Genomic DNA, 16,259 nt, shown 5'->3' on the forward strand with positions numbered 1-16,259 from the left:
GACAATGCAAAAAGATATTAAATAAATGATAACATTGTATAAGTAGCTAATAGATTCACTTATTGTGTAGAATGCTCTTTTTTTAGGAACTTCTTTGCAATATACCGGGTGATCGCCAAGTAGTGCCGACAGATTGAATTTCCCGTAAAACTAAACATTTATAAAGTTGGTAACATACCAAATGTCATTTATGTAAAAGCAGTGGTGGATCAATTTAATCACTAATGCATAAATAAACTACATTCTAAACATGTTTGCCAATTCCTTAAGTAAAAAACATTAACAACTTAAAGCGCCCGATTTAAACTGTCTGCAGTTCTTTTTGATCACCCGATATTGAAATAAATGTAAGGTTTTTGTTCGTAAGTTAGACTGGAAGACATTGAATAAATTGAGTGTTGTAACCTCAAAATTAGTTAGTGCAGGGGTCGGCTACCTGCGGCTCTTTTGATATAAAGTTGCGGCTCTCCGTATTTATCTAAAGAAATTAGTTCGATTGTTCGAAATTCGCCTTTTTAATTAATCTTATTTGTTTACGAAATCAAAAGTACACTTGCAGCGAATAATTATCTAATTTGTGACACTTGTTTACTTTCTGGTATTCTTTTGTTTTTTTATGATAGCAGCCTACTCCGATGTATAAACACGAACTTTATTAGATCATAGACCAAAGTATGTGGCATTGATCAAGTCTGTAAAAAAAAAAAATATAGTATGTATAAAACAAACATGTACAGGATTGACAAATAAGTTAAAGGATACAGGTACAGATATATGAACCAAAATGGAAAGACAGTACAAAATTTAAAGGCAGAAGGCTTCAAATTCTCCCAGTGAATAGAAACAATTTTGTAACAAAACAAGTTTTAGCTCTCTTAAATTAATATATTATATAATGAAAAATATTGAATAACATAAAAACTGCGGGGTTTAAGCACAGGGTACCCCTTATAAACATTGAAGACAACACAAAAGACAAACGAATAGCGAAATAAAATAGAGGTAGTTCCATTTGAAAAAGAATAGTTATAGCACTTTGAACAAATGGCATTGAAACAAGTAAAAATATGCAGGATGTTCTATTTAAAAAGATCATTTATTTATTGACATCGTAAAAATGGGACACCCTGTACATTCAAAAATAATTTCTGTAGATCCGCAACCACCAATATTTTTTACCAGGTATTAGCTATGTAGGAAAAACCGACGCACTGTTGCAGGACCCTGTATATAGCCAAATACTGTAATACTGAATCAAAAATTTTTTGTGACTTTAAAAACTGAGAAATGTTGGGCTCTTCCGTTTCAATAAGTTGCTGACCCCTGACCGTTAGTGACTTCTTCAACCAGCAGAATGGTACACAAAGCAAAAGCTTATCTTTTGCTTTGTGTCCATGCAAGAACAAACATTCTAAAATATTACTGTTCAGCTAGCTCAAAACAAATTAAAATTGAAAGTTAGAATTTTATTATCTCCTTGTACGCTTCTGGCATAATTTATGCTATAATCACTAACCTTGATCAATTTCCGAAAATTCCAAAGAATTTATTACACAAGTTTTGATCAACACCTGAAATAATGAAAACTATGCGTGGGTGGCACTTTTGATTCGAGTAAACACAATTAATTGATTGACAAAGACAAAAATTGATTCCGAAACTCATGAAAGAATTCAAATAAAATCCCTGAAAGAAGGAAAGGTTTACAATTGGTCAATTACCCTGCACACCGGCGGTCAACAATAAAAATAAAAAAACTTACATTATTGTACAGTTTTTTTTCTTAGTAATCCAAATAATCTGATTGGAAAATGTTTGCAATACAAAGTGCACTTTGTTATAATTACGTATGTGAACTGTATTACGTTCTGAACACTATAAAATACCAACTACAACGAATTACACATAAATTAGAAATGACGTACGTGGATAACTTGTGCAACCCCGTGAATATGAAAAGGACACTTGAATTTCTGAACGATGTCGGTATATACCAAGAAGTGTGACCTGAAAATGTGAGGTAGTAGAAACAGTTGTGTGGTACAAACTGGTGTATAAAGGGGATATGACCTTAGATGTTAAACCCTATACAAAAAAAAAATCATGTAAAAAACAAAACACAATCTATAGTACGCCAACTCACCCTCTGTTGTCGCAAATGGCAACCACATGTTTGAGAAAGGTTTATAAAAAAAAAGGGTATAGGGGAGATGAGTGATACACGCGCGTTAATAAATTTCGCATCCGACCAATACGTCCGGAATAGATAAGCCTTAGCCCTAGTCAAGGGGATGAGCCGATGCTTATGCCATTCTTGTGGTGCTATATACGTTGTGGCTAATGTATTCGGCATTTAAACTTGCGTGACCATCACGGGAACTAAATGCCCGATGGTACAGCTGGAGTCCGCCCCTGACCGCTAATTTACTGGATCGATTGACGAATGGCGTTGCGGTATCAGTTTTTTTCGTACATGTACGCTGATCGGCAATTCGAACTTTAGATAGTATAACAACCTTGTGATGCCCACATTTTTAACGATTTGAATCGAGTGGCGTAGTCAAAAAACAATTTTGGACCACCGTTTCTGAGGGTTTCGTTTTGCGTCATTTGATTTATTATTGAACGTTCTACCTATTCTTCTGGCGTTATTGATGCCATTATTTTAGTTTGTATATTCTAAGCGCTTCTTTGCTAGCGTTGGGTCAAAAAATCGATTATAATCAAACCATAATCGGGTTTGAATTCTTTTAAATGAATCGATTATTTGATTAACAATTATTTTTAATAATCAATTATTCAAACCTGTAATCGGGCAGTGCTACTCGCTACTGCAATATTACGGGAGCCTTAAAGTTCACATGCAACAAGCAAATTGGTTTAGCCATTTTAATAGCCTTTTCTACATTCGTTTCAATGGCCTTTATTTATTTATTCTCCCGCCCAATTACGGAGTGGCCCGCATAATGTTTTTTAGAGGTGCCCCTGCACAAGGTCTTAAGTTGTTTTATACTACTCCGGCATTTACAATACGAATCAGGAAAATCTAATTCGGAGTAGCTAGTAGAATGCTCTGAGGGAACTGATCTAAGGAAATTCCCACCTCTGCCACAGATGAAAAATTCTTGCCTCAGTCAATTTTGAAGACAGTTTCTAGGAACATTCCTAAGTAGGTTTTCATAAATTCTGTTAAGAACGCTTCAAAGTAGAATTCAAACTACTGTACGTTAATAGCGTTCAAAATTTAATTTTCTGATCTACAGTAAAACATCTCAATATATAAAATTCTCTTTAAAACATTAAAAACTAAAATCACAAAGGTTACAGTAGTAGTTTCGCTAATAAAACAGTTGCCACCTTTAAATTTTCCTTCGTGGAATACTTTTCATAAGGGTAGTGGCATTCGTAATTTGGATCTTGTACTTTATGGATCTGCTTCAACATATCATGGATTACATCATTCATTTCTGTTTCGCTATAATAACCGACAATATTGGACAGCGAGTCCCACACCTTAGATGAGGGAATGATGATCTTCAGGGCGAGGAAAATCGCTGCGGCTGCCTGAACTGATGGTATAACTGTAGAAGAGGCCTTATGCAGTATATAACACTCCAAAATATAATGTACCGCGATATGTAAGAGCTGAAAATTAAGAATAAGGAAATCGTTTCGAAGCAACATGCCCTATTAAGGCGTAGAAGAACGATATGTTACTGTCTTTTATACTAGTTGTATTTGCTACTTTGATTAGAAACCTGTCCTAATTGTTACTATTAACTAGGCATATTTCCTCACAAGTAACTGGCTACATTTGTTACAATAGGACAAACTCCCAGTTAAACTAGCTATATATAAGTAGCATCCGTTAAAAGTAGCACAAATTATGGCTCTCCTACGCTTTACTACATACTTCACTTGGAATCCCCAGTTTGATTATGTAAAAGTTGACATAGAAAATGATATCCGGAACGTTAAAGTCAAATCCAAAAAAAGCCAGCATCTTTTTCTCAAGCTTTAAAATTTGGTCGGCCGTGTAGACGTTGTTGCACAAACGTGCTAACTTCTTTGCCTACGGAAGGAAAATCAAAACCGCAGTATTTGCAATCCGACTTACAGTGACAAAATTATTGTTTTCATATTTCGTAACTATCCACATAATTGTAAGGCCGAGAAGTTGGTACATATTCTGCGAGACGTCTGTAGCCGCTAGAACAGAATCGAACATACGCACCGTGGTAAAAAGCACTGCTGGTGGTTGATTTAGAACTTCCTAAAATTGTTGGAAATTAGTATTCCCGGAAATCGTGCGATGTGGCAAACCTGAGCCTGGATTAGCCAATTCACTATGATTGCTCTCGTATTCATTGCGTTGTAGGGCACGCTTCCTTTAGGCGATACGTACTTCCAATCTTTCGTTAGCTCGTGCAGCATGATTTCCTGAAAATTGAATTTTCTTGTTACAATTTTGGTTTAAAAACAACGACCACAAATACGATTTTTTCGTTCATAAAAGTTTACTATCTTTTACCAAACAAACCCATCGACTTTATGCCACGTTGTTACGTAAACCGATATAATTTTTTTATATGACCGGGTAAAAAAGTATATACTGTATTGAGTAGCATTTTTTATTATGAATACAACGATGAACGGCACTACAAAAAAAAGTTGGAAACTGTTGGTTTCAACAGGATGGTGTACCCGCACATAACAACCTAATTGTGCGAGAATACCTATTGGACATATTTTCCATTTGCCAGAAAATTTGGATTCGTTACTTTTTATACTCAAAAATACAGCGATACCACATTTTGCCAGGTACGCAATTCTTTTTCGTACGCTCATTTATAGATACATAATCTTGGGGAGGAAAAAACCTAGTTACAAAATCATAATGCCCATAAACCCACCTTCTATGTGTTAATGTTGCATGCTTTAAAGAAAACCAAACAATTCTGATTACTTCCGAGGTTGCCAGAAAAACCAAAATTTTTTGATTTTGTTTTTCTTTTTTTCTGATGTTATTTCTAAACAGATACAAAAAAAAAAAGTTCTCTCACTGCTATTTTTTGAGCTCTACAAGATACCGTTGAGAGATTTTCAATACAACATTTAGTTGTGGAGAAATCATCATCAAGTTTATTTTTTTATATGACCAGGAAAAAAAGTACACACGTATTGAGTATCATTTTTGATTACGAATACAAGGATGTACAGCACACAAAAAAATGGTTTCAACATTATGGTGCACCCGCGCACAACGCCCTAATCGTGCGAGAATACAACTAACGCCTCTATTGCAGATTTTTTTTATCACCATTAAATTACTACTCATCTTTTGCAGATTAAGAACCTTTCTGATCCATATCTGTAATTAATTTCACATTAAATAAATTTTAAATTAAATTTAAATTAAGAAAGGCTCAACTTTACGGTTCCATAAAGATTGTCTCCATTTTTTTCTTAAAAAAAGCTATGTTTCCTCCAAATTTCAGACCCCTACGACTTTTTCGCAAAAATAAAAACGGTTTTTCAGTTTTTTCTCGTAGGTTAAGTATGTGAAAAAGTGTAGATACAAAAGTTGTTCATTTTTTATTCTCCAAAACCTGCTTCAAACATTTTGAGCAAGTACAGAGATCTCGACGTTTAATAGCATAGATAGAGTTGGTTAAATGGACATGATCCTCGAGTTATGCCTAAATAAAATCAAAAAAAGATTTAGATCATCCAATAGTGAAAAATCCTGATTTGTAAAATGTATAACATGTTTATAAAAAAATTAAAAAATATTCAAAATTAAAAAAAAATGTTGAGTGACATTTTAGTAAATTTGGACATTTTAAGTAGTTAAATTCGGGTTTTTATTAAAGAAATTCGATTGTTTATGCATATTGCTATTATTAACACTTACTAACTTTGAACGGACAAACATGGTAGGGACATTATGTATAATTAATTACGTTTTGTTGTCAGGACCAAAAAGGATAAAAATGAAAATAAAACACTGCTTAAGGAGTTGATTATGTCCCACCAGATCAGCATAGCTTGTAAAACCAATTTTTTGAATTCGTGTTAGTTTTAGTATCATCCATGGTGCCTACATACAACATTTCATTTAATCATTTTAATAAAATTGGATTGCGCAAATACAAAAGTTGGGTTGCGTATGCGCAGTTTTTTTTTAAATTTTATCTGCATATAGTTGCTTACGGACATTTTTTGTACAAGAATTATAAAAGAAACTCTTATTTTGGAGGTTTGAGCTGTAATTTTCAGGCCCGTTCAGATAGTTTTTACTTTTTTGGCGTCCAGAAAACGCAATATTGACATATCGAAAATTTATCACAATTACAATACTTTCCTTTATACAGCTGGAAAAGATGATTTGGTTTCCCAGATGAATATTGTTTGACACTAATGAAATTCTTAAAATTATACGTAGCACCAAAACCGAAATATTTTCAATATCGACAAGAACATAGTTTTTGAAATGTTTAATTTTTAAATGAAATAATTACTATTATTTTTTTATTAGGTACATTTGTACATTTTAAAATGTAAATAGTAGGTATCCATAGGTATACAAGAAACGAATGTCTTAAAAAAAGTAGCTCTTCCTTTGAGTGTCTGATATTAAAGCAAATGTTGTCATTAACTATTAAGACAACAATTTGAGTACGCTCTATTGTTATTACCAGCTTTCTGGTGTGACAACGATGTAGTTAGGTACAAATATCATTTCTTGTTCTGCCTAAGGACTAAGGAGAACCCAAAACAGATTAACTTTTTGGAAAATGTGAAAAAGGGATTTTGAGCAGCGTATACCAAAGCACCGAAATTAAACAAAAGGTCTGATGAGCTAAAAAGTCAATAAACGGGTCCTGATGGCGATGGTGTAGGTCAACCAGGGTCAGATGACAACATTTTTGGATTGAACTTTCTGTACATATACATATTGACTCACCTCTAAATATTCTGAGCCGTATCTATCTGAAGGAAACTCCCCAATTCCTAAAAAAAAAATTAAAGTTTTGCAAAGAAACGAGCACAACTTACCGAACCGATTTCCCTCAGATCTCTGTAGAGTTTTTTTCACTTTCGGAATTCCTTGGTGAACAATAGCGCTCGAAGGTAAGAAAAAATTTGACTTTATTGGAGAGTATAATTTTCCACCCGACAAGACGCTTTTAAACTTCTTTTTATCGAACGAATTTCTATCGACAATTTTCAGAGAGTTTCGTTGACTCAGTCGGGTCGATAATCTAGACGGTGTCAGTCGGATATCTGCTTTCAAATGTGAAACAGTGCTTGTTTTCGTGCTGCTTGGTCCATGTTCCTTCGTAATTGGTGCGAGGGATTGTTTCGTTGTCACATTTGTATCCAAATCGCCAAGAGGCGGACGTCGAGTCGAAGAAGCTCTAAGATTTGTGATTGCGGTGAATCGCTTTGGGGAAGGTAATCCATTGTCTGATGAAATCCGTTTTCGGGGTACCACTTTGGCGCATCTACAAGTTGTTTTCTTTGGGGCGATTATGTTTTTCCTACCTGATGTGATTACTAGTTTGTTTTCTTCCATATTTGGCTCAATATCATGCACTTATGAAGCTTTTACAGACATTGTATGCATTTAACAGATACTTTTAATATAAAATTTGTATCACCTATGGTGGTATCAATTGATAACAACACATTTGTCAAAGTTTATATTTGCTATATTTTACATTTATGTCATTTTGATAATGATAATTTAAACCTCTAAGTAAAAAGTGTCTTTTATAATGCTATTTCCAAATGTAATGCAATTCAACAACTAATATTTGGTATCAATATTAAATTTTGTAGAAGATCTGTAAAAAAAACTTTCCTGAAAAAAATCCAGAGCTGAGTGAGTGCATTTACAAGCAAAAATGATGACGCGCCTGATAAACTGATAGGGGCTGTGATTAACTTGTGCTGGCATGTGAGAGCATAGAGAAAGAGAATAAGGGGAAATAGGTTGTTGTTTACTGACTTCAAAGCATATTACACTTATAGAAGCTATTGCCAAATCTGTACTATTGTCGCTTCATGCTGATGCATTAACCCCATGGCTGAAGCCGATCTCTATAATTTGAGTATATTCCCTCAAAATTAATTAAATCTCACGTAATTTCGCCTAGATTTTTTTGTAGCTACAAAAAGCTGTGGAATCAGTTATACCAATTTACCGGGTACGCTCAATAATAGAGGAAGTTTGTTTTTGAGCACCACCACACTTGCAAAATTCGCAGCCTAAACCTGTTTCAGGTTTTATCTAATAACGGAGCAGAAGTTTGTGCTTTCCGAGTGCATTGGGACTAACTCCAGCATCAGGCCTTCTCAAATGATGTCCAGACGCACAGCTGGCAGTGGCATTGCACTTTTTATTTTGGCAACTTCTTTAATTGCCTGCTTCACTGCTTATTTTTATATACAGAATAATGTATGAGCTTCATCGCTTACATAAAGGATGACCTTTTTTGGATAGACCATATGGGGATCTCACAAACTAGCAGGTATAGAGAGTCAATACAATGGCGGGAAGTAATAATTGATTAGACAATTTTTTGAATTTTAACCAATGAAATTATTTATTGAGTGGGTCAACTGTACGGAGAATGGACTTGTGTGGTACACTGGCTTTAAGAAGCGGAATTTAATGCGCCTTTTTACTTTTCCGCATATATGAGTAGGTAAAAGTACTGTTTTCATCCGTTCTTGTTGTCCGGCTGGTTAGCACGATAACTAGGCCGTATTTTTCTGCACATGCGCAGCAGTAACTTTCTTATTTATGGACCAATCTTACCGAAATGTTGACAGTAGCATCTTTTGGTAAAGGTAAATCGATCAAGTATATTAAATGTATAAAAACTACATGCGCGCATGCCCAGAGATACATTTGACCTTATTGAAATTTTAATAATAGCACCTTTTAAATGATCAATTATATGTGTATTAGGTTTGTGAAAAACTACGCGCGCGCGAATGCACAAGGTACATTTTTTATTTCTGGACCGATATTTTAACAGAAGCAAATCAATCGATTATATCAAACATGTCACAAGCTGCTTTCGCGCATGTGCAAAAGTAAATTTCTGATTTGTGTACTAATTTTAACGGTATGTACAGGCGATCTGCGTTCATGATCCGTGTTAAGCTGCAGCGCGCAGTCGGCGCCCAGCGAGTTACCTTCGTATACATATTTTTCAGTCTCCATTGGCTAGAACTTCTACCGTTAATGGAGCCATTGTGTATATTTGAATTTGCCGCTCTACTTGACCCACCGCGCATTCTGCTAGTGGATCAAGCTTAATAGTCTAGTCATATTAGGATACTACCTGAAAACGTCTGTACCTAGGGAGTGCCACCCATACGACACATACATACCTAGAACTAATTCCCTAAATCGGGGCGGTCGATTTTCACTTTTTTGACCATATTTCACTAAACGTTGGAAATACAAAAATAATTTTTAAACAAAAGTAAAATACATCTTTTCAGTTCTCATAACTTTTGTCTTATCTCTTAACGGTTATCGAACAAAACTTGATTTTGTTTGATTTTTGGCACTGGTTTTTTGTTTCAGGAAATGTGACGACCAGCAGAAAATAAAGACAAAAACTGTGTTATATATGCGATCGTTGCTGTCTAGTCACCTTTGGAATTTTTGTTTACATAGTAAATTGTACTTGAATTTCCAAAGGCGACTCGACAGCAACTCATTTTTTATCGCCCGTTATTAGGCTATGGAAACAAATGATAAATGTAAAAGAAAAAAGCACATCAATCAATATTGTTGTCACAGCACATAGTCCAGGAAATGAAACTTAAAATAGTATAAAACCTGGTAATTTTTTCAAAATGCATCGATTTGCATGAAAATTTGGGATTAAGTTCAACTTACCCTCCACCTCAAAATCTATATTATGCCGATTGGCGCTCTTCATTTTTTAGGAGTGAAAACTACCCCCTTTTGGCAAAACCCATAAAACTACATAAAGCTTAAGGTGAGTAAAATTTGGATTCTTGTGTCTTTTTGACCAAAATTTCCCCAGGTCTTATTAAATAAATTGAAACATTTTACATGCAGGATGTTCTGACTGCTATTTCAACTGCGTAAACCTGACAACAGGTAAATTTTCAGTACATGTACAGGGTGGCTCGCTTTTCATCTTAGGCATTATCTGAACTTAGAGAAGCAAGACCCCCTGCAGTTTACACGTTTTCCCCCTCAAATTGAACACCAAACATAATTACAAAATCACCTCTCTTTAAAACAAAACAAAATCATTGGAATTATGAATTTTTGATCAATTTACCATCTAAACTCCTTTGGTCAGTATTTGCCTTTGATATACGCACACGATCATCTAAAAACAATCTATCAAGATCCTCCTAACTACATTGGCAACCAGATACCATTATACACAAAGTAAAATTCTCAGCCAAAGCAGAACAGAGGCATAGTTTTTTGGCCTCCATATTTTTACACTTGACATAGCACTTCTTGAGATAAGCGCGTCACTATTGTCCATTTAAACTTATCATAAAACATTAAACAAAAATTTGCTCTAGCTAGACAGATACCGCTCCCACCCCGCGCATGGGCGTTCTGCCCAAAAGCTTTGGAAATCAGAAATCAACTCAAATTTTACTGATAAGAAAAAACTCGGCTATTGCCTAATGTGATTTTCTAGGATGTTTAATATTCTAGCTTCTGTAAAATGTTGTTCTATAAACAACTGTCAGTCCATACATTCAGCTTCGTTTTATTTTAAAGTAGATACTATTTTGGTTGAAGATTGATTATCAAAATGGGTATTGTACAAAATAATACCTTCATCCACTTCTCAATCTGTTCTCCATTAATTATGGATAAAAATTAAGAGAAGAAATGGATAAAAAAAGAGGTTATAAGAGGGGGGGAAACAAACGTATCACTATTGGCAGTGGCAATATATAATATATCATAAGCAAGTCAACATAACTGACCAATGCAAAGGAGGTAATAGAATTGTAAAATGTGAATTGCCAACCTTTGAAGATATTGGGAATAATGGTTAATTATGAAATTTCAGAACATTATGTCAAAATAAAGTTAATCAACATTTTTAATCACACCTACCCTTCCACATTCGTTCTAGTCATGTAAGACTTAAAGATAAAATAACATCAATAATACAAAAAAGAGAACAAAACATACAAATTTCAAAATTAAAAAATACATATTTAAAACAACTTATACGAGACGATTTGCAACAAAACCTAAGATATTAATGGAATATATTAGTCTTTAATCACCATATTTATTAGGCGTAATAACTTGGAGGCACAGTCAAATCACTTAAAACAGAAAGCTCATCTTCTGTAAATTTTAATTTATGTATATCCCAATTATCATGGTGTGTTCGTTTGAAATTGCCTAACGTTTGATGGATGGTAGCCTAAAATTATAATTTTCATTTACCTGAACTCACAATAAGTGACTTACCGGAATAGGTTGTGGGTCATTTAAGTGCTTGCCCAACTCCAAAAATATGTCCGATAAGTAATCTGGAACGTCGTAGGGATGACAGCTGACAAACGAGCACATCCCTAACACAGCCGCATGTATGATGCGTATATTCTGATTGATCGATTGGTTCCCATTGCTAACGCTTAAATTACGACGTTTCAATTTGGTTCTTGACTTTAACTTAAATTCCGACTGCAAACAGATACATTTAAAAGCATTCAGTGCACTCACATTTATTTACCAATAATGCTTCCGGATTTGGTAAAAAGTGGCAATGCAGGAAGCCGCTGAGAGACGTAGCTGCAGTTACCCTAACCTCGGGCTGTTCGTCCTCTAACAGTTGCAACACGATTTTTTGAATCTAATGTCATACAGAAATAGTTGGTTGTAAATGGAGAGATGGCGGATTTACCTGTGCGACCCAACTCTCATTAGCAATGATTGTCGAGAAATTGTGGAATACCAGGACAGAAATAAATTCCGCAATGGCTGCTCTTGCAGACCAAAATGAGCACGACGAGACTTGCTCCATTGCGGACAAAGCTGCGGGAATATAAGCGCTGGGAGTGAGGGAGTGCCCGATTACCACCAAGAAATTCAAACAAATTGAACTTAATTCTTCGTCATAGTCGTTATTTTGTAACACGCACACTAATGGTAGTAATTCGTAGTGGCTTGGTACGGCTGCATAAATTCGGCGAGTTACGCCACTGGTTACATACTTGCACACTAAAAATAATTAATAATTTATCAATACATTCAGTTAATAGTAGCCAATTATCACACACAAATATATTGATTTTAATTAGTTACTGGATATCTTGTCAATAGTACTAAAAACTGAAACACTATACACCCCGAACTATAATAAAATGTTAACTAACGATTATTGGTGTAATTAAATGAATATTATTTACTTTATGGTGTGGGAATGCTAGATTTATCCTAGCAATCATTGTATTTAAACTAAACCTTACGAGTGATCTTAGGAAAGGAACAAAATTGTCGTCCAGTTTTCTTAAATCACTTTTCAAACAAAAGTTACTCATTTAAAAATTGATCCTTCAGGTCAGAAAGTGTCCCCCGCCTAAAATGTCACAAATAACAAATTACTGATTTAAGTCAATATTGTGATACTTCCCCCACCCCTCATATTTTATTGGCTAGAGCAATATGATGCAAAATTGATACAAGATTGCGATGCATGTATTTTTTATGCATATTTATTGGGTATATTTTAGGGAAAATGATATTTTTCTACTTAACCATGAATCGTACGCCCTCTAGCGGCAAACCTAGAAACTTGTAAATAATTTGCAAGGATTTCTCTTGGGCCCTTTTGTTAACAAATTTTTTTTCCGAAGTTGTGCAATTAACGGTTCCATAGATATGGCCTGGGACCTCTATTAATGGGACACCCTGTACAAACAAATTTCGTGGAATTCTCTCCATTTTCGTTGTCCAGCCAAGAATTGCAATAGAATTTTTTTTTGAATCTTCGTAAACTAATTTCAGATTCATGATTTTCATGTCAAAAACCCCTAGTTTAATTTTGAAAAAAACTGTCCAAAATCGAAAAGGGCATACCCGAAAACCTATTCAAAGACGTGCCACCAGTCTTGGCAACTCCTATGGTTCCTCAGAAAAAATTAAAGAAGAAATGCAAATCACTTTTTTGAGGGTTTATTGGACAAAAGTGCTCGTTTTGATGCCCCCTGCCATCCATTTTTTTTTTTACATACTTATATGTAACACCCTGTATAGGAGCCTTGAAGATACATAAAACTGTTACTAGTACAAGAAATTTGTCTTGCGCATGTGCAACCTAACTATTTTTCTTTGTCAAGATAATTAAATGAACTGTGAAGTGTCACAGTGTTACAGGCCATAAGTTGAAATTGGTGGTCCTGCACTTCAATTGTTCTTTTTCACCCCCACCCCCTCCGTTTCCTCTCTGTTACTATCCTGACCTTCCCAAATCCATGCCTGATTGCAGCGAATCATGGTGGATTGGCTTCGGTTAAGGTAGTTTGCAATTTTTCTGAACGAAAAACAACTTTCGTCCAAACCAAAAATATGACAGCTGTCGCCTTCTCTTAATTCGCGGTAGTTTCCACGTTGGCGTATTCTAGGCACGATCACAGCCTCAAAAGAAACAATTAAGAGCAAGAACTGAACAAAACTCGCAAAACATACACGATATAAAATTACTAGAAAAATGTGAAAGAACTGTCAAATAAGCCATTACCACTTGATCCATATGAATGAAATTTTAATCAATTGTTACCTTTTAGTAGTTAAACGTTTCTACCAAGTTTAATAAAAAATCCTACTCCTTCTTGGTGTTGCAATTTCCATGTCACTGAGTATACAGGGTGGCAATTTGAAAACTTACCACCCCCCAGTAGTTAGTAAATAAACGAGATATTTAAAAAAATCAAAATCCGTTTCGGTAATTCGGATGTGTGATACGTCGTTGAAAAGCTCTGAAAAAATACTTTCCAAGTTCCAACCACACCAAATAGCATTACATTTAGGTTAGTAATTATCGTGCAAATCAAAAAATAAACCAATATGATACATTTGGCTTTTATTTCAATAAATGTTCAAAATGGTTTCCATTATTGGTAAGATCGAGGGTAAGGCAGTAGTATAATCTATTCTCAAACTCTTGTCGAACATTTTGAAATGTTGGTTTTGCAATATATCGAGGTCAAGGAGGAGGGTTATGATTGGTAGAAATTAATTCCTTTCGTTGAGACCTTTCATTAGAGTACCATGAAGGATAAAACTAGTTGCACTCCCCCCCCCCCCTCCAGCCCGTACTTTGATAAGAGGCCAGAAAGAAGGGCAGTAATTGGTAGAAAACGGTTCGTTGAGACCTTTAATTAGAATACAATGAGATAAAATAAATTTTTAACCCCCCCCCAGGCCCGTCGCTCACTGATCTCGAAAAAGAGTCGCACGGGAAAGTTATAGTTGTACAAACCATATATTTCGATGAGACCTTTCATTAGAATACCATGAAGGGTAGAACATGTGTTTAATCCCCCCCCCCCTCCCCCTTTTTCTAAAGTTAAACTTGGCACCACTAAAGGCATGCGTATGCAAAATCTGAGACCAATTGGTTGTCGTATGTAAGTTTTACACTTTCAAAAACAGCATCTCAGGAAATAATTCGTGGGGGGCCCCCCTTTTAGACAGCGAAATTTGATGGCCGTCTGACACATCTTCAAGATATAGGCTACCTACTGCAAAAAATTCCAGGACTCTAGGACCATTCCCGTAGAAGTAGTTCGAAATGGCAGAAGTGGGTCCGGACGGACGAACAAAACGCAAACAATAGCATATTTTTTTAATTCTTAAAAAATGCGCTGCACTCACTTCTCTTGAACGGTTTCTGAGATATGAATTTTTGAATGGACCCTTACATCTCCAAATTTTTAGACAAAAATTGACCTGTCAAAAACCATGACTGATAGGTACACAAATCTTAAATACATTGAATTCACAATAAAATGGCGCATTTAGAAAAAAATAGAAAATGGTATGTTTGTAAAAAAAACAAGATGGCGCTAACTTCCGGTATTTACAGTAGCGGCGAAATGTATCTGTAATGATCGACTGTTGCTGTGTATCAAATTTCTATTTCTACTACAAGTTCAAAAACTTCTAACGAATGGGCTACCTTTAAATGAAATTTGATATATGTAAATAAGTAAAGGAATGTTCATTAGGTCATGGAAAGATAATTTAAATTAGAGTATAAGTACACAAACCAATGAATAATCAAATAGTTCCACAATTCGACAAAATGTGGCAGCACTTGTTAATCATTTAGGTGGAAGAACTATAAACTTAGACCATAAAGTACATGGACTGCTATTAAACAGCCCTATGCTTTCAATACAAAATGGGTGGTCTTATCGTATCTTCTATATGCCCAGAAATGAGAATTTGGTTTTTTGGCATTTCTAGGAGACTATTTATAGTTGACGCCAAATTAAGTTGGTCATTCTTAAAATTGTACGGATTAAGATTCAAGCAACGTCAGTCGTATCTAAATCGACGTTTAGTTAATATGCGGACGGGTAGATGTCTCTGTAACTTGCTAACTTCAAGTTCAACTTTTAATCTGTCAAACTTCGAGGTTGCGTAAATTGATATGCGAATTCAAAACTAAAAGCACTTAAAGGGAACTGTTACTATTTATAGTAGTGAATTATTAAAATAGAAGAAATGGTTGTTATAATTATCTCCACTTATTTGAACCTATACTTAATGTAGGTAAACACACCGATCCTCTGCATTCATTTATAACATGCATTTCAGGCAGAAAACTGGCAAATCAAATGCGTTATTCTAAAATGTTGAACATTAGCTACGAGCAAGGTTTCACAATATCGTATACAGTCCTCTTCTTTCGGCAAAGGTGATTTGGTAACGAGACATCTGTATCTGTACATATCGTGCTTCAGCTTATGAGATTATGTCAAGAAGTCAAAAACAATTTCGTTATACTTATAACAGATGTTCAGTTCTAGTTTAGATGCTACAAGATAATTATAAAGTTACGTCAATGGTTTTCACAATTTCATATGCAAGTTGTTACAATTTACCGATTAAACTCTCCACAAGTGCAAAGTAGTTTTTAAAAAAAAACTGTTTCTTGATGTATTGAAGTAAAAACGTAAAAATAAATGTTAACCAGGTAAACACGAAA

General features: G+C 34.9%; 2 protein-coding genes across 2 annotated transcripts; both read right to left on the reverse strand.

Annotated features, from left to right (window-relative positions):
- Positions 1 to 3,231: 3,231 nt before the first annotated feature.
- Positions 3,232 to 7,698, reverse strand: LOC116160701 (G2/mitotic-specific cyclin-B-like). Its single transcript, XM_031473963.1, has 6 exons — positions 7,060 to 7,698; positions 6,968 to 7,014; positions 4,324 to 4,440; positions 4,118 to 4,273; positions 3,914 to 4,072; positions 3,232 to 3,645 (listed from the first exon to the last, which is right to left on the reverse strand). The coding sequence occupies exons 1-6, from the start codon at positions 7,577 to 7,579 to the stop codon at positions 3,322 to 3,324; spliced, it is 1,323 nt and encodes a 440-aa protein (XP_031329823.1). The 5' UTR covers positions 7,580 to 7,698; the 3' UTR covers positions 3,232 to 3,321.
- A 3,416-nt stretch (positions 7,699 to 11,114) lies between these two features.
- On the reverse strand, positions 11,115 to 12,313 carry LOC116159520 (proteasome activator complex subunit 4A-like). The gene is made up of 4 exons (XM_031472511.1): positions 11,949 to 12,313; positions 11,778 to 11,897; positions 11,513 to 11,728; positions 11,115 to 11,465 (listed from the first exon to the last, which is right to left on the reverse strand). Exons 1-4 carry the CDS (start codon positions 12,066 to 12,068, stop codon positions 11,331 to 11,333), a joined length of 591 nt encoding a protein of 196 aa, XP_031328371.1. The 5' UTR covers positions 12,069 to 12,313; the 3' UTR covers positions 11,115 to 11,330.
- Between the last annotated feature and the right edge of the window lie 3,946 nt (positions 12,314 to 16,259).

Source organism: Photinus pyralis, unplaced genomic scaffold, assembly GCF_008802855.1.
Source record: "Photinus pyralis isolate 1611_PpyrPB1 unplaced genomic scaffold, Ppyr1.3 Ppyr1.4_LG1, whole genome shotgun sequence".
In the NCBI taxonomy this organism is placed as follows: Eukaryota; Metazoa; Arthropoda; class Insecta; order Coleoptera; family Lampyridae; genus Photinus; species Photinus pyralis.

Bases quoted from the DNA above. Each gene is read 5' to 3' on its own strand.
- LOC116160701 (XM_031473963.1), bottom strand. From the start codon at position 7,579: ATGGAAGAAAACAAACTAGTAATCACATCAGGTAGGAAAAACATAATC. The intron at 4,441-6,967 runs GTGAGTCAATAT...TTCAATTTTCAG, and splicing joins ACGGCTCAGAATATTTAGAG to GAAATCATGCTGCACGAGCT. The intron at 4,073-4,117 runs GTAAGTCGGATT...TTCCTTCCGTAG, and splicing joins AAAACAATAATTTTGTCACT to GCAAAGAAGTTAGCACGTTT.
- LOC116159520 (XM_031472511.1), bottom strand. From the start codon at position 12,068: ATGGAGCAAGTCTCGTCGTGCTCATTTTGGTCTGCAAGAGCAGCCATT. The intron at 11,898-11,948 runs GTAAATCCGCCA...GTATGACATTAG, and splicing joins ATGAGAGTTGGGTCGCACAG to ATTCAAAAAATCGTGTTGCA. The intron at 11,466-11,512 runs GTAAGTCACTTA...TTATAATTTTAG, and splicing joins ATGACCCACAACCTATTCCG to GCTACCATCCATCAAACGTT.